The following is a 19858-nucleotide window of genomic DNA, read 5'->3' as shown; positions in this document are numbered from 1 at the left end:
CCAACCCCACCCCTCACCCCATCAGACCTCCCCACCCTTGGGGCCTCAAGCCTTGAGGGTTAAGTACATCTTCTCTGAGTCTAGTCCTAGCAGTACTCTACTGTATATTTGTTGGTGGCCTCTCATCAGTTGGTGGCCTCCTGGTTGGTGCCTCAGTGTCTGAGGGTCCCGGTTAGTTGAGACTGCTGGTCTTCCTATAGGGTCAACTTCCTCCTCAGCTTCTTCCACCTTTTCTCTAATTCAGCCACAGGGATCACCAGCTTTTTTCCATTGGTTAGAAATAAATATCTGCATCTGACTCTTGTTGGGTTTTCCGGAGGACAGTCATGATAGCCACCCCCCTTTCTTTTGTGAACACACAATAGCATCAGTAATACTGTCAGGCCTTGGAGCCTTCCCTAGAGCTGGATCCCAATTTGGGCCTGTCGCTAGAACTCCTTTTTGTCGGGTTCTTCTCAATTTTGTTCCTGCAGTTCTTTCAGACAGGAACAATTCTGGGTCAGAGTTTTTGACTGTGAGATGGCTACCCTATCCCTCTACTTGATGCCCTGTCTTTCTACTGGAGGTAGGCTCTACAAGTTCCCTCTCCCTACTGCAGGGCTTTTCATCTAAAGTCCCTTTCTTTGAGTCCTGAGAGTCTCTTACTTCCCAGGTCTCTAGTACAATCTAGAGAATCCCCTGGCCCCACCCCCTACCTCCCAAGGTTGCCTGTTTCTAATCTTTCTGTTGCATGAGATTTGCAGGTAAATGGATAGAACAAGAAAATATCATCCTGAGTGAGGTAACTCAGATCCAAAAGGCCGTGCATGGTATGTACTCACTAATAAGTAGATATTAGCCAAAAAATAAAATACCCAGGATACACAGAGCTCAAGAATGTTAATAAGCTGAAGGGCCCAAGTGAGGATGCCTTAATCCCACTTGGGAGGAAGAAGAAAGCAATCACAGGAGCAGGGAGAGAGGGAGGGACCTAGATTATGGGAAAGAGGACAGGGAGAAGAGGGGAACATGGTATTGAGTGGGCATAATATCATGATTTTTGAATAAAATTATAGATACATAGGAGCTATGATATCAGGGTTTTCTTTTAATGATTATAAGAGTATTGTTCAAGATTTCTTTTTATTTATGTTAACATAAGAATAATTAATATATTTATCATCTGTACAATATTAATTGTATAAGTGACATTTACACAATGTAAATTGTATAAAATATATCAATTGTATAAGATGAGCTAATGTTAGAATTTTACTGTATATTGAAACAATTAAATTTTAGATAATTTTAAGTTGTAATGAGATGGTTTTATAGTCATGAAAAGTTTTTGAAAACTATAAATCATATTTTTGAATGATAAGTAAAATGCTATGAACTATAAGTGCATTGGATACTCAAAGCCAATGCTGCATATTTCAGGCTCTTGAAAGCCTTAATTGCTTTTAAGAACCACTTACACACATTAGCTCAAAAACAGTATTGATCTCTTATAACCAGTCAAATAGTCCAACAAAGTAGTTGTACTTACATTAGTTTCATATCAGCATATTCTAGAATATAAACGATCATTTTAACCTTTGATAAAAACACATTCATTTTTAGCATTGTAATTTATCTATGTATTAAGAAGACAAAATGATTTCTGGTGATGCTCTGAAAATTCAATTAAAAACTTTGTAAAGGTGGATTTTTCTATGACCTCTGTCCCACATAGTATGAAATAAATTCCAAATGATACTAAACTTTGACGCACAAGATATGGCCTCATTGTGTTAAACCATTTATACCCCAATAGATGTTGTGCAGTAGTTACCAATACTTTGATACATAAATGAGGTTTTCATAATTTTACTACATCTTCACCAATCACGAACTAACTCAGGTATGGATAGAACCTAAAGATCCTTAGTGAACTGCATTCTAGAAGGGTTACCTCAGTGATACAATATGGTGATGAAGAGAAGCCGTAGCTATCACTGGGTAATATAACACAGCATATATGTAGCATGGGCTGTACTAACATAAATCCTTGTATGAAAAAGTAAAAAATAATAACAATTTTATGTATAACTATCATGAACATCCTAATGGACACTCTGAGTTTTAAGCAAACCACAGAAACCTTTAAAATTAAGAACACTATCCTAATATTCTATTTTTTTCATCCAGACTACTATAGATTGCTTTTTACAATAACAATATCAATGACTACATTCCTGGTACAGTTCATTTTCATGCTATAGTTAAAAGCCCTAAACCTAGTAGACAACAAGTAAATTTCCCTAATTGTAGCATAGACCTTCAGTTTGGAGAATGTATTTAGGGGAGTGAATTTGTATTTATTATTTTATAACAATTGCATCATTGAGTAGTGTTGCTAAGGAAAGGTAAGTAGAATAAATACTGCAAATTCTTTCATGTAAATCAACATATGATGTAAAAATCTCTACATATAGACCAAAAAGTTACAATACAGCTCCCATGTCATACATGATGGGGACAATTGCTCCATGAATATTCCAACCTTCAGCCTTTAGATAGTAATAAAACGATGAAGCAAAACAATACTTCAAATAGTGCATCTTAAGAAGAATGAGATCTCTAGGATGTTTCCGCCCTAATCTTAGCACTAAAGGGGCTGAAATGTTACTCCATAGATATCAAAATAAGACAAAAGGCAACCAACCAGGTAGCATGAATAAATCAGCTTGCCTCAAATCTGTGGATAACTATAAAGTATACAATGCTTGTTACATTTAAAATACTGAAAAACGTTTTGGGGGTGTGATTATGTTTTACCTTGAAGGGCAGTGGCTCTTCGGTGAGAGGACTGATGGGAAGTGAGGTGGTACTACTGGAAGGGCTCACATCACTCTGCAAAGAAAAGACCCTTATGTTAAAAACTCCATGTTAGAATCCATTTTCAACATTCCCAATCCCAAACCTAAATGTCTTGCTAAAGTATACAAGTAAATATGTATGAAGGAAAATTTAATTTGGATTTGAGGAAAATAATATGGAAATTAAACAATATTTGAATTGTATATTTTAATTAAATATAATGGCCACCTTTTCTGTTAGGTAATCTGCAACATTTTTACTTAATTTTTAGATTTACCTCTTCTCTGAAGATAAAACTATAATAAATCATTATGATGTTATGACAATAGCTTTCTATTTGTTATTTAACCATGAATTGCATTTTTGTCCTTTTGTAGATATTTAAATTATTGTATTTACTTTAAGTACATTATAGAAAACACATAAATTTAATACAATTGAAGCTACAGAAGTAGAATTTTTAGACTTCCTATTTCTAGCCCCTGATATTCACAGAATTTCTTTTATTTGGCAGCCTTTATTAAATATAGTATTGTATTAAATATTTGTGAGTTTCAAGCATATACATACTGTACTTTGATCATGTTTGCCACCCACATTCCCCACTAACATTCCAAGTTCACCACCACTCTTCCTACATACATGTCTTTTAACTTTTTTATTTCTTTTTATAAAGCATGGGATCACACCTGCACTCCTAATATATTCAAGGGTTATGGGACATCCATTGAAGTATGTGCAACCTACCAGGGGCCAAAGTCATAAAAAATTGACTCAAAATCTCCAAGTTGCCATCAAATACCATTAGCTCCTCAGGTATGGGTGGGACCTTATGAGTCCCTTGCTAGATTGTTGGCAATCTTGACCTTGTACAGGGAACCACAGCTACTTTGATCCATGAATGCAGTGGCTTGGCTTTATCATCTTCAGGAGATGCTGTTTGACCCTAGGTTTCTCCAATCTCTGGCTTTATAGTCTTTTCGCCTCTTCTATAATTATCTATGGGTCTTGAAAAGGGGAAGAGTACAGAATTCCATTTTTGGCTGAGCACACTACTGATGCACTCACACTTACTCGCTTCACTTTGACTAATTGTATTTCTACTTTAACCTATTTTCACTGTTCAGTGAAAAACCTGTCATGATTGAAGGACACACAATTCTCAATGGAGATAGGAAAATAAGAATTTAGAGTTCAGCTTATTATTATGTCTGTTTAGCAAAATCATACAAGTAGGTTCACCCCTGGGTCTATTAGCTCATGACATACATTCTTCGGCAGCTATGCAATATTAGTCATGAGCTTAAACTTAACTGGAAAGTAATTGGTTACCCATATAACATTGTGCCACTATTGCATACTTGAGCATGTCTTGTCAGCATGATCATTACTACAGATTGAGGGGTTTACTTGTAGGTAAGACTGTTGATGACTAGTTTTCCCTAGTGGCTTGAATAGCACCTTTTAATGCTAAGACAGCTAGCTAGCAGAGAGGAAGCTTCCTAGCCAGTATCAGCTTTAGATCCCCAAGTCCTATGACTGAAGTGTAAGGTATTTTCAATAAAACAATATTATCATTAAGTTTTGTTGGAGAACCTGCATTATATGGAGGGTCTTGGGACATTTCTAAATAACAATAGAGAGGGAGGGATCTCACAGGTGGCACTAGGCATTTTACTTGTCAATCTACGATTTAGTCCCATTATAGGTTTGCTTCAATTAACCTTTTAATAGGTTTATATATAAATCTTACAAAATTACAGGTATCTAGTTTGCTTTTACAAACATTTCTAGTGCTAGTTATCTCTTCTGAGAACCATATATATTACCATCACACCTACCCACACTCAATGCCAAAGACTTTATTGATAAATCTGCTGTTTCTGAAAGTGAAAATGAATTGGAAGACAGGTCAGCCTATTCCAGTGGTGCTTTGAATTTGGAGAAGGAGGTCAGAAAAGAATTATCCTTCAATAGAGGAAAAAATAGGGAGTCTATATATCAGGCATTGACTGGAATCGGGGCACATTTGGACCCTAAGGCACAATTAAGAATATTAAAATAAAATGTGGTGATTATCTCAAACCTTTGTACTACTGCCTGGAGGAAGCTACCCTTTTTTGCTTTGGTAGACATCCACCAGCGCAGAGAGCAGCCTTACACTTACTTTGTGGCTTGTCCAATGGGTGCAATCACAAAAATAAGTCCTAATGAAAAGATGGTAAATATATCGTTGGGACAATTATCTTATAAAAATGCCAATAAAACCTGCAGAGACCTGCTTAGGTCTGCAAGACATTCTGGAAATATTACAAATTCTGTCTGCCCTGTGGTGACTTAGACTCACTCCACATGCAACATCTAAAGTGACATTAAGAGCCTGATACCCTCTGGGCTGTGTCCCTCCCATGATGTAACCACATTTTCTCAGGGGCGATTGCCCTTCTCAGCCAGATTTATTTATAGAGGCCTTACATAGGGTTTCCTTGCCTCACAAGAAATCTAGAAGATTAGTTACTGCCTTGATATTAGGGATCATAGCTTTAATAGGTGTGGTTTCTAGTTTTGTCTTATCCAGTATATCCTTAAATAAATTCACATAGCAAATCATATAGATCAGTTATCCAAATATGTATAAATAGCACAAATGATCCAGGAGACTATTGACAGAGGACACCAAGATAGGCTTAATGCTTTGGAAGATGCAGTTCTAGTTATGGGAAAGATCAGGCTCTCGGTGCAATGCCATTTATTATTTACTATTGGATCTGCAAAACTCCCCTGTAGTATAATACCCCTCAGCATGACTGATATAAAATTTAGTCTTATTTAAAGGGGCTTTGGAACAGTTCTAAGTTGTCTTTGGATATGAATTCCCTGCATCATAAAATCTTGCATGTTAGTAACTGTAGAGTGGGATCTACTTCTATTGACGAAGTGTCTGTATCTTTTTCTTTTGCCATTCATGAGTGCACTCTTTAGTCTCCATGGACGAATTTGCTGATAAAATAATTGCAGTTGGTTTATTCATATTGGTTTTGCTTTTCCTTTAAGTCTGCATCGATCAAGTCAAGAACTTAGTAACTGTACTCAGAGTCAATGTTTCTTCTCTGAAATTGAAACCAGAATGACATGGTTCCAGACCCTGGAACACAGCCAGCAAGGCATGGCCCTCCATCAAAGGTCATGTTGCTGTGGCGTCTCCTTTGTACAATAATGTACAAATTTCCATGTTCCTCCTTTGAGGAATGTCCTGTCTGCCAAGGTTAATGACTACATGATAATCACAGCATGAGTCTGAGTCTGGGAGGTGAGTGTATATCTAATGATACAGTAAAATGATAGAGCACTGTGACCTTTAGGACAGTCCTTAAGGGTTAAGGCTGTAAGTAAGAATACTGAAAACATGAGTTATATATATATATATATATATATATATATATATATATATATATATATATATATCTGTGTGTGTCCAATTATATATATCTATATATATATATATATATATAATTTTTCTTAACCACACAAAATATAAGGATGCAATATTAATTGTACAATGCTCTTCACAGATTTACAGGAACAAAGGCAGCTGCATTATGGGCTAGCTTATCAGAAAGCTATAAAGGAATGAGGTAAACGGATTCACGGAGTGGTTATTGCAGCAGAAGATACCAACCACACTTCATTTGTTTGTTTATGCATACAATGGCATGCAAGCAGATTCTTGAGTTGAAGGTCAGTCAAGAGCAGAGGAAAGGTAACAGGGTGGGATCCCACACAGCTATTTACTGTCTGTGCTAATACTTGCTGTCTTTTTATAAGAATCAAGAGGCTGGGTTCAAGTGATGCTGATTCTATTATGGGATCAAGGGAACCTGGGGTAATGCCTTAGTGATATGAAAATAAGATTAGACTTTTGATCTGCAAGAGATGAGCTGTCCAAAGAATTTCTAGACTAGCAAGAAAAAGGTGTCTCCAGCAGAATGCAAGTATATGTGAGCATGCACATGCACACATGGACACACACACACAGACACACAGACACACACACACACACACAGAGACAGAGAGAGACAGAGAGACAGAAAGAGTCAGAGAGACAGAGACAGAGATCTGAAAAGCTGTTTTGCGTCGAACAGAGGCCATAAGCTTGTATCCCATAATTCGACTTTGAGTTATTTGCTTCATTGCTTCCAGACACCCCTTCCTCAAAAGCCCTTTTCAAGCTGGTCTTGCCATTTTTCCAACAATCTCTTCATTTAAATCGCCCTTCCCATTATTCTCCTTCCAGGTATAAAATTACCTGTAGTCTACTAGATTTCCCCTATACTATTTTTCCCCTTCCCTACCCATGGCTCTTTTATAGTTCCCTCCAAAATTTAACTAAACAATGATACAAAACAGGAGCATGAGTGGAATGTTTTGATGTTATCATAATTATTCCTAAATATAATTAAATAAATGTTCTTGAACTAATTGCATTTTTAAAAGACATATGAGTGAGGAGTCACTATCAATTCACTTTGCTAAAAACAAGAACAAGATATAGATAAAGGCAGTAACAGAAAATGTGTCAATATATTCTTAGTACATTTTCTCAGAGAAACTCTTCCTAAGTAAGGTAAGCAAATAAAATGCAAAAAGGCCTGCCTGCTTTCTCTTGCTGTGGTAAGACACTGACCAATAGCAATATGGGGAAGGGAAATGTTTATTTGGCTTACAGGTTACAGTCCATCATGAGAAATGCTAAGGCAGGAACTGCAGGAAAAAAAATATGCAGTCTGTGGGGAGCACACTGGGAGTTAACCTTTGCTGACTTCTTGATTATGATCAATCATGAATGAGTCTGCCAACATTTGTCTTTGTTTTTAGTTAAGATGTATCCTGCCAAATTCCTCCACTTATGCAAACGTCTTTGAGAGACTGTTCAAGCTTGAAGGAAAAGGGCTTCGTCAAACATAGATACTATATACCACAAACTTGCTACATAAGCATTTGTGGTCATCGTTTAACTTCTTGGACTGGTCAGGAAGCTTTGTGTTGCTTGCCTTTAAAAGACAATGAGAAAATACACCGGCTGATGGCATGGTATTGACCAGCACCCCTCCCATGTTTGTCTCTCGCATCTTCTTTCTGCCTTTCCTATAAACATCCTCATCCTCCATATTGTAGTTTATATGTTGACTGAACAGCAGGTTCTGACAAGAGGGCAAGGCCATGGAGGAATGAATGCTGCTTAGAGGTTTGCTTCCTCTGGCTTACTCAACTCCCATTTCTTTTGTAGCCTAGGCACATTTGTGCAGAGATTGTACTATTCACAGTGTGGTCCATCTTCTACATCAATTTCCCATTGAGTAAATGCTCCACAGACATAGTCACAGGCCATTCTGTCTGAGGTAATTCATCCAGGCAGGTCATATCGAAATGCAAGATTACTATGACACCTACATTTCTCAATTTGATTTTCAAATACAGATATAAAAAATGCAGAGAAAATTATAATAAAGTATAAAGTAAAAAAATTAATTAACATTTGATGGACAATAATGGCTTTAGTTCATAGATACCAATATTCCAAAGAATGGTAGATGCATCACCTTCTTAGACTTTCTATTTAAAGGCATTTTAATTCACTTATAATGTAATGGGTACACTGTAAAGATAGATTAAAATTATATTTCTTCTGATTTTTTTTAGTCTAAAACCCGAGGAAAAGAAGTATAAATGCCAATTGAGACTTTACCATCACATTATGTAATGTACCCTGCACTTAGTAAGTAAAATGACTCAGAAGGACTTTATATTAAAAGTAAACAACACATATAAATTTGGGAAAATATCAGTTAGTGGCTATCGCTAATTTCTAATTTTATTCAAATCTGCTAAGCTACTTATCAATCAAAATCCAGGAAATAACAATTGCAAAGGCATCTGACTATAGGAAACTGCAGGGAATAGTATGAATTACAAGTCTTTCAGATTCTATTCTAGGATAGAAAAAGTTTCTTCTACTATCCAATTCATTTCACAATTCTAACATGAGAAATGAGTAAGAATTTTACAGATTTTGATTTTCAAATATTATGAAAATGTGACTCTATGCTGCAAAACAGCTTGTAGAAACTTGAATTTCTGATATTGTCTTGGAGCATCTGTACTTGTAAAGTGTCATGCCCCTAGAAATAGCTGTGAGAATAGAGATGTGTGGATCATATACCATGCATATAGGTTTTTGCTCCCATATGACAGTGAACTGAGAATCAAGCCCTGTAGCACACTATTTTCAAGGAATGAAGGCTTCCTGATTTTCCTTTATTTAAGTGTTTAAAATGCTCAACTCTAAGATGATGGCTTAGAGCTTTCCCTCAGTGTCACTAGAATTCACATTCTAGTGGAAGCTTTGTTCTGGCTTAACTATAAACTCAACTCATATTGTGATACTTTAATTCTGTTACTCTTAGAGAATTTTGACATAACTGTTTGAAGCAAGGAAACAATTTTATATGAAATCATCTGATGAACTATACTCAAATCTGAACCTGTAAAAAGCAAAATATAATAAAGTCAAAGAATAGTATTTTCATTTTTACTTTACTGTTTATGCAACTCTTTTCAGTGACTTGCAATTCACATATTATCTCAGCATGTTTACTCTTCTAAATAAAATTTCAACAAAATCTCTGGAGACAAGTGTTATCAATACTTCAAATCTTAATTAACTTGCCCTTTTATTCAAACAGTATAATATTAACACAATTGCTTAGCATGACACAACTTCACAAAATTCAAAGACACTTATATTGCCTTTTACGTTTTTGAAAGGTTACAGCATATATTAACTCACATTGTTGTTATAAAAATAGTTTGTTAGAATTAGGGTTTCATATGCTTTGGTTGTATTTTAGACTTTGGAAATAGCTTAGGAATTCCATGGAAACATGCAGATGGTATATTCCCAGAGAAGCAAATATCCCCAGCTACTGGATGTCCTTTGTTTCATGCAATATCCTCACCAGAGACAGCTCTAGAAGTGATTATAAGAAGCCTGCCCTAATTTTAACAGATATCTTTTACTTACATGTCCAATTCTAATAGATAACACTCTTTCCAACACCAAAGTAAGCTCATAATAAAATTTTTTTCCTGCCTTTAGATTATTTCATGGAAGTTTGGTCTCCCCTTTCTATTTCTGCCTCGCGTTCTTTCTTTTTCTACATACTGAGTCTAATGTTATATGGGACATTAGTACTTAGTGATGTTAATGCCATTGTGTTTAATAACTGCAAGTTGACTGGTGTTCCTTGAATGAATTTGTAGACATTCTGGCCAATAGTAACTGTTACTCATGGATTCTGCTCGAGGGACTTTAGACTACTCAGTTAATATGGCTTTTACAATACAGTTCCCTAAATTATGATGTGGATATGTAAATCTGTTGTTACTCATGGTCCTCAGTGTCTGATGCTTTGGGGAAGTAGTAAATACTTTCATAGGTGTATCCTAGTTAGAATGTTCTAGTCACATAGGGCCACACCCTTGGATTAAGTGCTGTGGCCTGGCTCCTGTTCCTTTTTTCTTTTACTCCCCACCCTCTAAGGAGAGAGCTCTGTTCCCTACAGTATATTTCCATCACTATATACTGATGAAAACTCCCAGAGTGAACCCACTAAACTTTTGTCTTTTTAAGTTGATTGACATAGATATTCTGTAACAAGAGAAGCATGTACCAATTTGTAAATCTCTTAGTGCAAATTTTTAAACGTTTTATGTGAGCTTGACAATATAATCACATGTATAACCATCAGGAAATTCAAACCACAGAGTATTTTTAGCAGTTCTTGTTTTTTGTGAACCTGTGTATCTGCCTAGGAAACACTGTTACTCTTGGCTTACATATTGCTCCATCCTGTGTCACATACATTTCGAGGAAAGACTTTACTTAGTTTTTGTTCCATACCTCCCTTTTTAAAAACAACATATTGAAGGGAAGTAGGTTTTTCCACTCTGTTTTTCTTTCTCAGTTACTTCTTAAGGTCCATAAGTTTCCTGTTGCAGGTTAAAAATCTTATTTTAATTGAAGTTCACAAAAATTGTAGTCTCTTTTCTTTTTTTTTTATTTTACTGACTTTTCATTTCCAAAAATTATAGCCAGGTTGTAGTAAATACAGGAAACACTTCTTGACATGAGGTTTTTTTTTTTTTGTCTTTCCATGTATACTGAAGAAAATATGACCTCAAAATTTGTATTACACAAATTCTAGCCCAAGGTTTTCACATTAATTTGTATTTTAACTAGTATTCTTAAATGATATATTCAGTTTTCCTCATCATATTTCTTAATCCTACTTTATCTCTGACAAGTGAAATAATGAATATAGTGACAGTTTATGATTGTATTAAAGTAGGGAAGAGCCTTTAGCTAAACTTTTAAAATATTTTTAAAACAGAGAAACACCTCTTTATTTTGGAAATTCCTGAACAGATAGACATTTTGCAGAAGGGAAAGTCTGAAGTAGGCAGAAACAGGAGGGAGGCAGAGGTTACAGGAGAAGCAATATGTCTGTGTCTCACAGACTGGGCCTTTTGCACTGACATATTCACATTTAATAAAAGGCATACAAAACAGAAAACGATACCTTAGGTAAAGTTGTAAGAGACAGCTAGGAAATATTATTCACATCTTTAGTGTTTTTTTATACAATAAAATCTAATTTAAGCACTCATAGTTGGGTTTTTTTGTTTTTATTTCAAATACAGTTTGGTATATTGAAAGTCCGTTCCCCTACACACAGAGCAGATATCAACAGGTTTAAATGAAAGCACATGATTATGGAAAAACAATGAGAACAAACTTATTATACCTTCTTCTGGATCATGAGGCAGATTCTATATGTGCACAGAAGATGTACAAGGCCAGACAATGTATCAAACTACTTTGGACTCCAAAGACAACTCACTGGGTGAGAGAGCGTGTCTCTGCATGTCATGGTGTGATAGTCAGCCATATTGGGAAGAAAAGGCAACTATGCATGTACTGTGTGTATATGTTCAACTAAAGCTTGTTTAAACAAAACAAAATCTAAAAGAAATAAACAAACCAAGCTGGGCATGGTAACGTACAACTAGAACCCCAGTTTTATGGAGCTGAGGCAGGAGAATTATAAATTGAAAACCAGCCTAAGCTATTTGGAAGGATTTCTAAATGCATAACAACACAAAAATGTAAAATATTTGCTTTGCAGATCCTAGTCTGTGGTCACCCCAAATGAACCATGAACATTAAAGAAGTTTTTTTTCCTAAAATATTTCTCCAATTTTAATATCAGAAAATGCATTGTGAAATGGTATGTCCTGTTTTCTGAGAGTTAAAATGTTTGTCCAGAAATGTAGCTCTGTTCAACTGTACTGCCTACTTGATATTAGGCTAAAGAAAGTAGACTTTGACTTCCCTACATGACTAGAAAAAACACATGGTTAACTAAACAAAAAGCCATGCTGAATTTTGAGAATCATGACATTTAATCTTCTATGTATGAGGAGCATAAACATGAGCTCAAATTAATAGCGCTGAGAAACACAATGTCCTTCTATTCAACAGTAATATCTTTTAGCTGATACACAAGTGACTATTTCTTGATCCTATCAACATAGAAAGTGTAGTATTTTTCAATCAGCTATTTGTATAAAACAATATAAAAGTTTATATTAATTCTTGTTGAAATATTCTTATTCTTCAAATAAAGAAGGTACTTTTGCTTCACTCTAAATAAGGCTGCTTTGTAAGTATTATTAACATGTTCCTAATATCAAAAAATTTCTAAATTTTGGTTTGTTTTATTAAATGAACAAGGGCTTCCTAGAGAAACTAGTAACTTGGCCAGGATATGGCATGGACTGCATAAAAGCTTCTAGAAATGTTTCTTTTAGAAAGTAAGGGAGTACTCATAAAACAGAATGGTCAGAGCAAAACAAAGAGAAACATAGTCAACATGAAACAGCTCCCAAAGGGCAAAAATGAAGCAAACTGAATGATAAGTAACACAATGTTGGCATATAATTCAAAATCATTCAACTATCACTATACACAGAATAAGTAAATGACCAAATATCTAAATGGGAAAGAAAAAATAAAAATGCTGTTTATGAGCATTTATCACAAATATCACAAATAATTTTTGTAGGTAACATTTCTTATACAAGGAGTAGGAATTAGTACATGGCCATAATCAGCATGCCTTCAAAATAGCTTTCAAAGGGAGAAACAAAGAGAGAGGACTGTAATCTGTTAATGTAGGAACCTGGAGAAGCATTTCTTTGACCAGTGATTATGACCAGTATCACACAGATGGCATACACCCTTGATAGGTGACAAGAAGGTAGTCATAACCCAACCATAGTAAACCCATATAATCATAAAAATAATTAAATAAGACCCTGCCCAAAGTCCTATGCTGCCAACTCTCCTTAATGCACAACCAACAGTTTTAAAATCCACCCAATCCTGTGGCCTCCATTTTCTGACCGACAGTTCTGCCTACATTCCCAGAAGTCATGCAAGTACCAGGTACCCAGGCAATGCTTTCATTAGAGAGTCCAGGGGAACTATTGGCACCAAAAATCCCAGAGGTTAGGTAGACCACAAAAACCACAGAAGAAATACCTTACTGTACCTAAAGACTCACTGGTCACCAGAAGTTCAGGTGACTCTGGCCAGAAGATCAAGAGGAAACAGACACCAAGGAAAACAACAACAACCACAACAAAACCCTATCTAACAAAGATAAACTCAGAAACCAGCAACTAAACCTATAGTAACTAAGAAGGATAAATAGAATAGACATAGATGGGGGAAGAGATGATAGAATGAGGGAGGAAGTGCTCAGAGGACTAGGTGGGAGAGGGTGGTGAAAGGGCATTGAAGACAAGACTGAGAGAGACAACTGGAATGGTGTGAAGCATCTCTATAATGAGCTAGAAACATACGGTAATAGATACTCTCCGGAATCCCTTAGGGTGACCCTAGCTAAGACTCCTAGCAATGGCAGATATGAAACCTAAACTGGTCATCTCCTATAACCAGGCAAGACTACCAATGGAGAGATTGTGACACTAACCCAGCCATGATTACTTCAACTTACAAATTTTCCTGGCTACAAATGTGAAGGGATAAAAGATGGAAGAGAAGTCGAGGCAATGGCCCAACCAATGAGTGGGCCAGCTTGAAACTCATGCCATGAGAGAGAGACTGCCCTGACACTGTTAATGATAATCTGCTGTACTTACATATAGGAGCCTAGCGTCAGAGAGGCTTCACCCAGGAACTAATGGAAACAGCTACAGAGACCCACAGCCTAACATTAGGCAAGCTTGAGGAAATCATGTGGAAGATGGGTTGGAAGGATTGGAGGAGCCAAAAGTAATCAAGGACATCTCAAGAAAACTTATATAATGAACTAACCTGGGCCCATAGAGGCTTATGTAGACTGAACTCCCAACCAGAGAGAATCCATGAGACTGACTTAGGCCCTCTGCACATATGTAACAGTTGTACAGCTAGGTCTTCATGTAGGACTCACAACAAGGGGAGGATGGGTTGTCTCTGACTCTGTTGCCTGTCTTTGGAACCTTTTCCCCTAAATGTGCTGCCTCTAGTTTCAACAGAAGAAGATGAACCAAGTCCCACTTCTAGACAATATGCCAAGGCTCACTGATATCCATGGGAACCATCATCTTTACTGAAGTACAAGAGATAAGGAGTGGATGTGCGCAGGGGCAGAGGTGCAGGTGCGTGACTAGGAAGAGAAGCTTGAGCTAGGATGTAAAATAAATGAATAAACAAATAAATAACAATAAAACAAAAACAAATAAGAAAAGATTTATACATCTTAATGCAAATGAAAAATACATTAAGGACAAGAATATCTGAGAAACTTTCATAGAAAATGTTTGTAGGAAGACATAGTAAAATGGTGTTAAAGACAGAGTTAAATGGTGTCCTCATTAAAATCATGTATTGAGGAAAGGAATGCTAGGGGGAAACAGGTGAATTTGAAGTAGATTGTCAAGTTATGCTAACAACCATGCGTCACCATTGCCTTCTTAAATACTGCACCCCCCTGAAGTAAAATAATAGTAGGGGGTGAGCTAAGTACACAGATACATTCTTCAGTATATATCTGCATCTTCCATGTAAATTGCAACCTATTCTGAAATTCATAGCTTTTTTACTGGATATTTTATGCATTTAGCTTTCAAATATTATCCCCTTTCCAGTTTTTCCCTCTGGAACCAAGCTATTTCATTCTAGCTCCCCGTGCTATTAAGGTGCTCCCCCTCCCTCCTACCCAGTCCCACCTCACCACTATGGCATTCCCCTATACTGGGGAATCTAGCTTTCACAGGATAAATGTCCCCTCCCCCTATCGATGCAAGAAAATGCCATTCACTGCTACATATGCAGTTGGAGCCATGGGTTCTTCCATGTGTACTCTTTGCTTGGTGGTTTAGTCACTGCGAACTCTGGGGAGCGTGGTTGGTTGGTATTGTTCATCCTATGTGGTTGCAAACCCCTTCAGCTCCTTCAGTCCTTTCTCTGAGTCCTTCATTGGGGTTGCCATGCTCAGTTTAGTGGTTGACTGTGAGCATCCACCTATGTATTTTTCAGGCTCTGACACAGCCTCTCAGGAGACAGTTTTAACAGGCTCCTGTAACCAAGCACTTCTTGGCATCCTCAGTAGTGTCCGGGTTTGGTGTCTGTATATGGGATGGATTCCCAGATGGGGCAGTCTCTGTATGGCATTTCCTTCAGTCTCTGTTCCACACTTTGTCCCCATATTTCCTTTAGACAGGATCAATTCTGGGTTATAATTTGTAGATGAGTGGGCAGCCCCATCTCTCAAACAGTAGCCTTGCCTAACCTCTGGATATGGCCTCTACAGGTTCTCCCTCCAATATGTTGGGCATTTTCAGCTAATTCCATCCTCACTGTGTCCTGGGAGGCTCTTGCTTTCCTGGCATCTGGATTTTCTGGTGGATACCACTAGTTCCCCATCACCCTTTACTAAATAACTCTGTTCAAATTCCTGGCCCTCTGTATATTATCCCAGTCTCCTCCCATACTTGATACTGCCTTCCTTTTTCCTTCACCCTCTTCTCTTCCTCTCAAGTTTCTCCTACCTTCTACCTCCTCTGAGTATTTTGTTCCCCTTTCTAAGAAGGACTGAAGCATCCATATTTTTGTATTCCTTCTTGAGTCTCATATGACCTATAAATTGTATCTTAGGTTTTTCAAGTTTTTGGCCTAATATCCACTTATCAGTCAGTGCAGACCACGTGTGTTCTTTTGTGACTGGAATAGCTCACTCAGAGTGACATTTCCTAGTTCAATCCATTTGCCTAAGAATTTCAGGTAGTCATTGTTTTTAATAGTGCAGTACTATTCCATTGTGTAAATGTACCACATTTTTTGCATCCATTCTTCTGTTGAAAGACATCTGGGTTCAATCTGACTTCTGGCTATTATAAATAAGACTGATAGGAACATAGTGAAACATGTGTCCTTGTTATATGTTGGAACATCTTTTGGGTATATGCCCAGAAGTGGTATAGCTGGGTCCTCAGATAGTACCATGTAACAATTTTCTGAGGAACCACAAGATTGATTTCCAGAGTGGTTGTACCAGTCTGCAATCCCACCAACAATGGAGGAGTGTTCCTCTTTCTCCACATCCTCGCCAGCATCTGCTGTCACCTGAGTTTTTGATCTTAGCTATTTTGACTGGAGTGAAGTAGAATCTCAGGGTTGTTTTGATTTGCATTTCCCTGATGACTAAGGATGTTGAACATTTCTTTAGATGCTTTTCAGCCATTCAATATTCCTCAGTTGAGAATTCTTTAGCTCTGTTTACGATTTTTTAGTAGGATTATTTTGTCCTCTAGATTTTAAAATCTTAAGTTATTTGTATATATTCGATATTAGTCCTCCAACAGATATAGGATTGGTAAAGATGTTTTCCCACTCTGTTTTTTTTTTGCCATTTTGTCCTATTGATAGTGTCCTTTGCCTTACAGAAGTTTTGCAATTTTATGAGATTCCATTTGTTGATTCTTGACCTTAGAGCATAAGCCATTTGTGTTCTTTTCAGGAAATTTTACCCTGTCCCCATGTGTTCATGGTTCTTCCTCACTTTTTCTTCTATTAATTAGTTTCAATGTATCTGTTTTGATTTGGAGTTCCTTGATCCACTTGGACTTGAGCTTTGTACAAGGAGGTAAAAATGGACCTATTTCCTGGGCATATACCCAAATGATATTCCAACATTTAACAAGGACACATGCTCTACTATGTTCACAACAGCCTTATTTAGCATAGCCAGAAGCTGGAAAGAATTAACAAAGAGATAGATACAGAAAATGTGGTACCATGGAGTACCACTCAGCTATCAAAATAAATGACTTCATGAAACTGTTAGGCAAATGGATGGAACTAGAAAATATCATCCTGAGGGAGACAACACAATCACAAAAAGAAAAAAAAGGTATGCATGGTATGCAATCATTGATAAGTGGATATTAGCCCAAAAGCTTGAATTACCCAAGATACAATCCATCAACCATATGGAGCTCAAGAAGAAGAATGACCAAATTGCAGATGCTTCAGTCTTTCTTAGAAGGGGGAATAAAAATATCCACAGGAGGAGATATGGAGACAAAATTTGGAGCAGAGACGTAAGGAATGACCATTCAGAGCCTGCCCCGTTCCACCTGGGGATCTAGCCTGTATATATATTCCAGCACCACACCTGGACAATATTGATGAAGCGAATAAGTGCATGCTGACAGGAGCCTAATACAGCTGTCCCCTGAGAGGATCAGCCAGAGGATGACAAATATAGAGGCGAATACTAGCAGCAAACCATTCGACTGAGAACGAGGTCCCCATTGGAGGAGTTATAGTTTTGTAACCCCATAAGAACAATACCAACTAACTAAAGCTCCCAGGGATTAAACCACCATGCAAAGAGTACACATGGACAGCCCTATGGCTCGAGATGCATGTGTAGCAGAGGATGGCCTTATTGGGCACCCATGGGAGGAGAAGCTTCTTGGTCCTGCCAGGGCTGGTCCCCCAGTATAGGGAAATATCAGGACAGGAGGGGGAGTGGTTGGGTAGGAGAACACACTCATAGATAAAGGGGGAGGGGGAATGGTATAGGGGGTATATGGGTGGGAAACCAGGAAAGGGAATAAATTTGAAAAGTAAATAAAAATATCCAATTTTTTTAAAAAAAGAAAGAATGGATCAATTTGCCTTCTACATGCTGACCTCCAGTTGAACCAACACCATTTGTTGTAAATGCTGTCTTTTTTTCTGTTGGATGATTTTAGCTCCTTTGTCAAAGATCAAGTGACCATAGGTGTGTAGGTTTATTTCTGGACCTTTAATTCTATTTCCTTGATCTACCAACCTGTTTCTGTTCCTGTACGATACAGTTTTTAGCACGATTGCTTTGTAATACAGCTTGAGGTCAGGGATGGTGATTTCCCAGAAGTTCTTTTATTGTTGAGAATAGTTTTCACTATCCTGGGTTTTTTTGTTATTCCAAATGAATTTGCAAATTGTTACACCAAGGTTTTTTATATTGTTTGTGACTATTGTACTGTTTCCCCAATTTCTTTCTCAGCCTGTTTATCCTTTGAGTAGAGGAAGGCGACTGGTTTGCTTGAGTTAACTTTATATTCAGCCACGTTGTTGAAGTTGTTTATCAGGTTTAGGAGTTCTTTGGTGAAATTTTTGGTGTCACTTAAGTAAACTACCTTATCATCTGCAAATAGTGATATTTTGACTTCTTCCTTTCCAATTTGTATGCCTTTGACCTCCTTTTTTGTCATTGGATTGCTCTGGCTAAGCCTTTAAGTACTATACTAAATAGGTAAGGAAAGAGTGGGTAGCCTTGACTAGTACCTTATTTTACTGGAGTTGCTTCAAGTTTCTCTCCATTTAGTTTCGTGTTGGCTACTGGTTTGCTGTATATTGCTTTTATGTATGGGCCTTGAATTCATGATCTTTCCAATACTTTTATCATTCAAGGGTATTGGATTTTATCAAAAGCGTTCTCAGCATGTAATATACTCATTTTCTTTGGCTGTGTAACATAATGTCCTCCACTCTGTCTGTTACTGAGGATCACTCTAAAATGCTGACCTTAAATTCTTTTGCATGCTTTTATTTTCGATATCAGAACTCTCAACCATATAAAATGATCTATTTATTTATATTATTTTAAGGCACACAGTGAAGTGATTTCACATTATTAATATTTTTTGAATGCCATATTCCATAGCATGGGTCCATTAATTAGACTGCACCTGAAAGTTTGATCAATGGACCTATCTTGTGGGATTATAGTTTGCTTATAAGGATTTCTTGAAGCAAAACATGATCAAGTATTTTAAACCCATTTGAACCAAAAAATGTATGAATAAGTGAATTATTTTCATATTTAAACCCTCATGTAAGTATAATAATAATAATAATAATAATAATAATAATAATAATAATAATAATAATAATACTGTCTCTAGGTCTCTTAGTTAAGTGGTCACCTAAATGTTTTAACCTTAATTTTAAAGGCATATTATCATCACTGCAAAGTCCATAGAAATATACATACTCACTTCAGGAGACTGCTGATATCATTGCTGTAATAATTGCTATAATATGATATAATTTTTATTTCTATAATAAAAATGAACTATTGTTCATTTTAATTTTTATACATGAAAATAGGTTTAATTTTGCTACTCTCTGGCAAATATTAAATTCCTGTGTTCTGACTTTAGGTTTCTATTGTAGTTCCTCTGACAAGACATTAGCAGGCTTGCCCTCAGTCATATAATGAAGTAAAAAGAATACAGGGTCCTTAATCATAGCACACAGAAATATTTTATGTTAGTGAGAAACTTGAGCTCTGTTTGGTGGTTTCACAGTTATATACAAAGTAAAAGGAGCCAG

The 19858-nt window shown here is 36.7% G+C and overlaps 1 protein-coding gene across 5 annotated transcripts in view; it reads right to left on the bottom strand.

The window, feature by feature from the left end:
- Ccser1 (coiled-coil serine-rich protein 1) overlaps positions 1-19858 on the bottom strand; it is a 1234532-nt gene that overhangs the window by 757157 nt on the left and 457517 nt on the right. For all 5 annotated transcript variants that reach the window (NM_001443688.1, NM_001443689.1, XM_087658738.1 and 2 more), the window contains 1 exon segment: positions 2800-2874. In NM_001443688.1, the coding sequence (NP_001430617.1) occupies positions 2800-2874 (75 nt within the window).

This window comes from Rattus norvegicus, chromosome 4, assembly GCF_021556685.1.
Source record: "Rattus norvegicus strain SHRSP/BbbUtx chromosome 4, alternate assembly SHRSP_T2T, whole genome shotgun sequence".
In the NCBI taxonomy this organism is placed as follows: Eukaryota; Metazoa; Chordata; class Mammalia; order Rodentia; family Muridae; genus Rattus; species Rattus norvegicus.
This window is presented reverse-complemented; position numbering and strand designations above follow the sequence as displayed.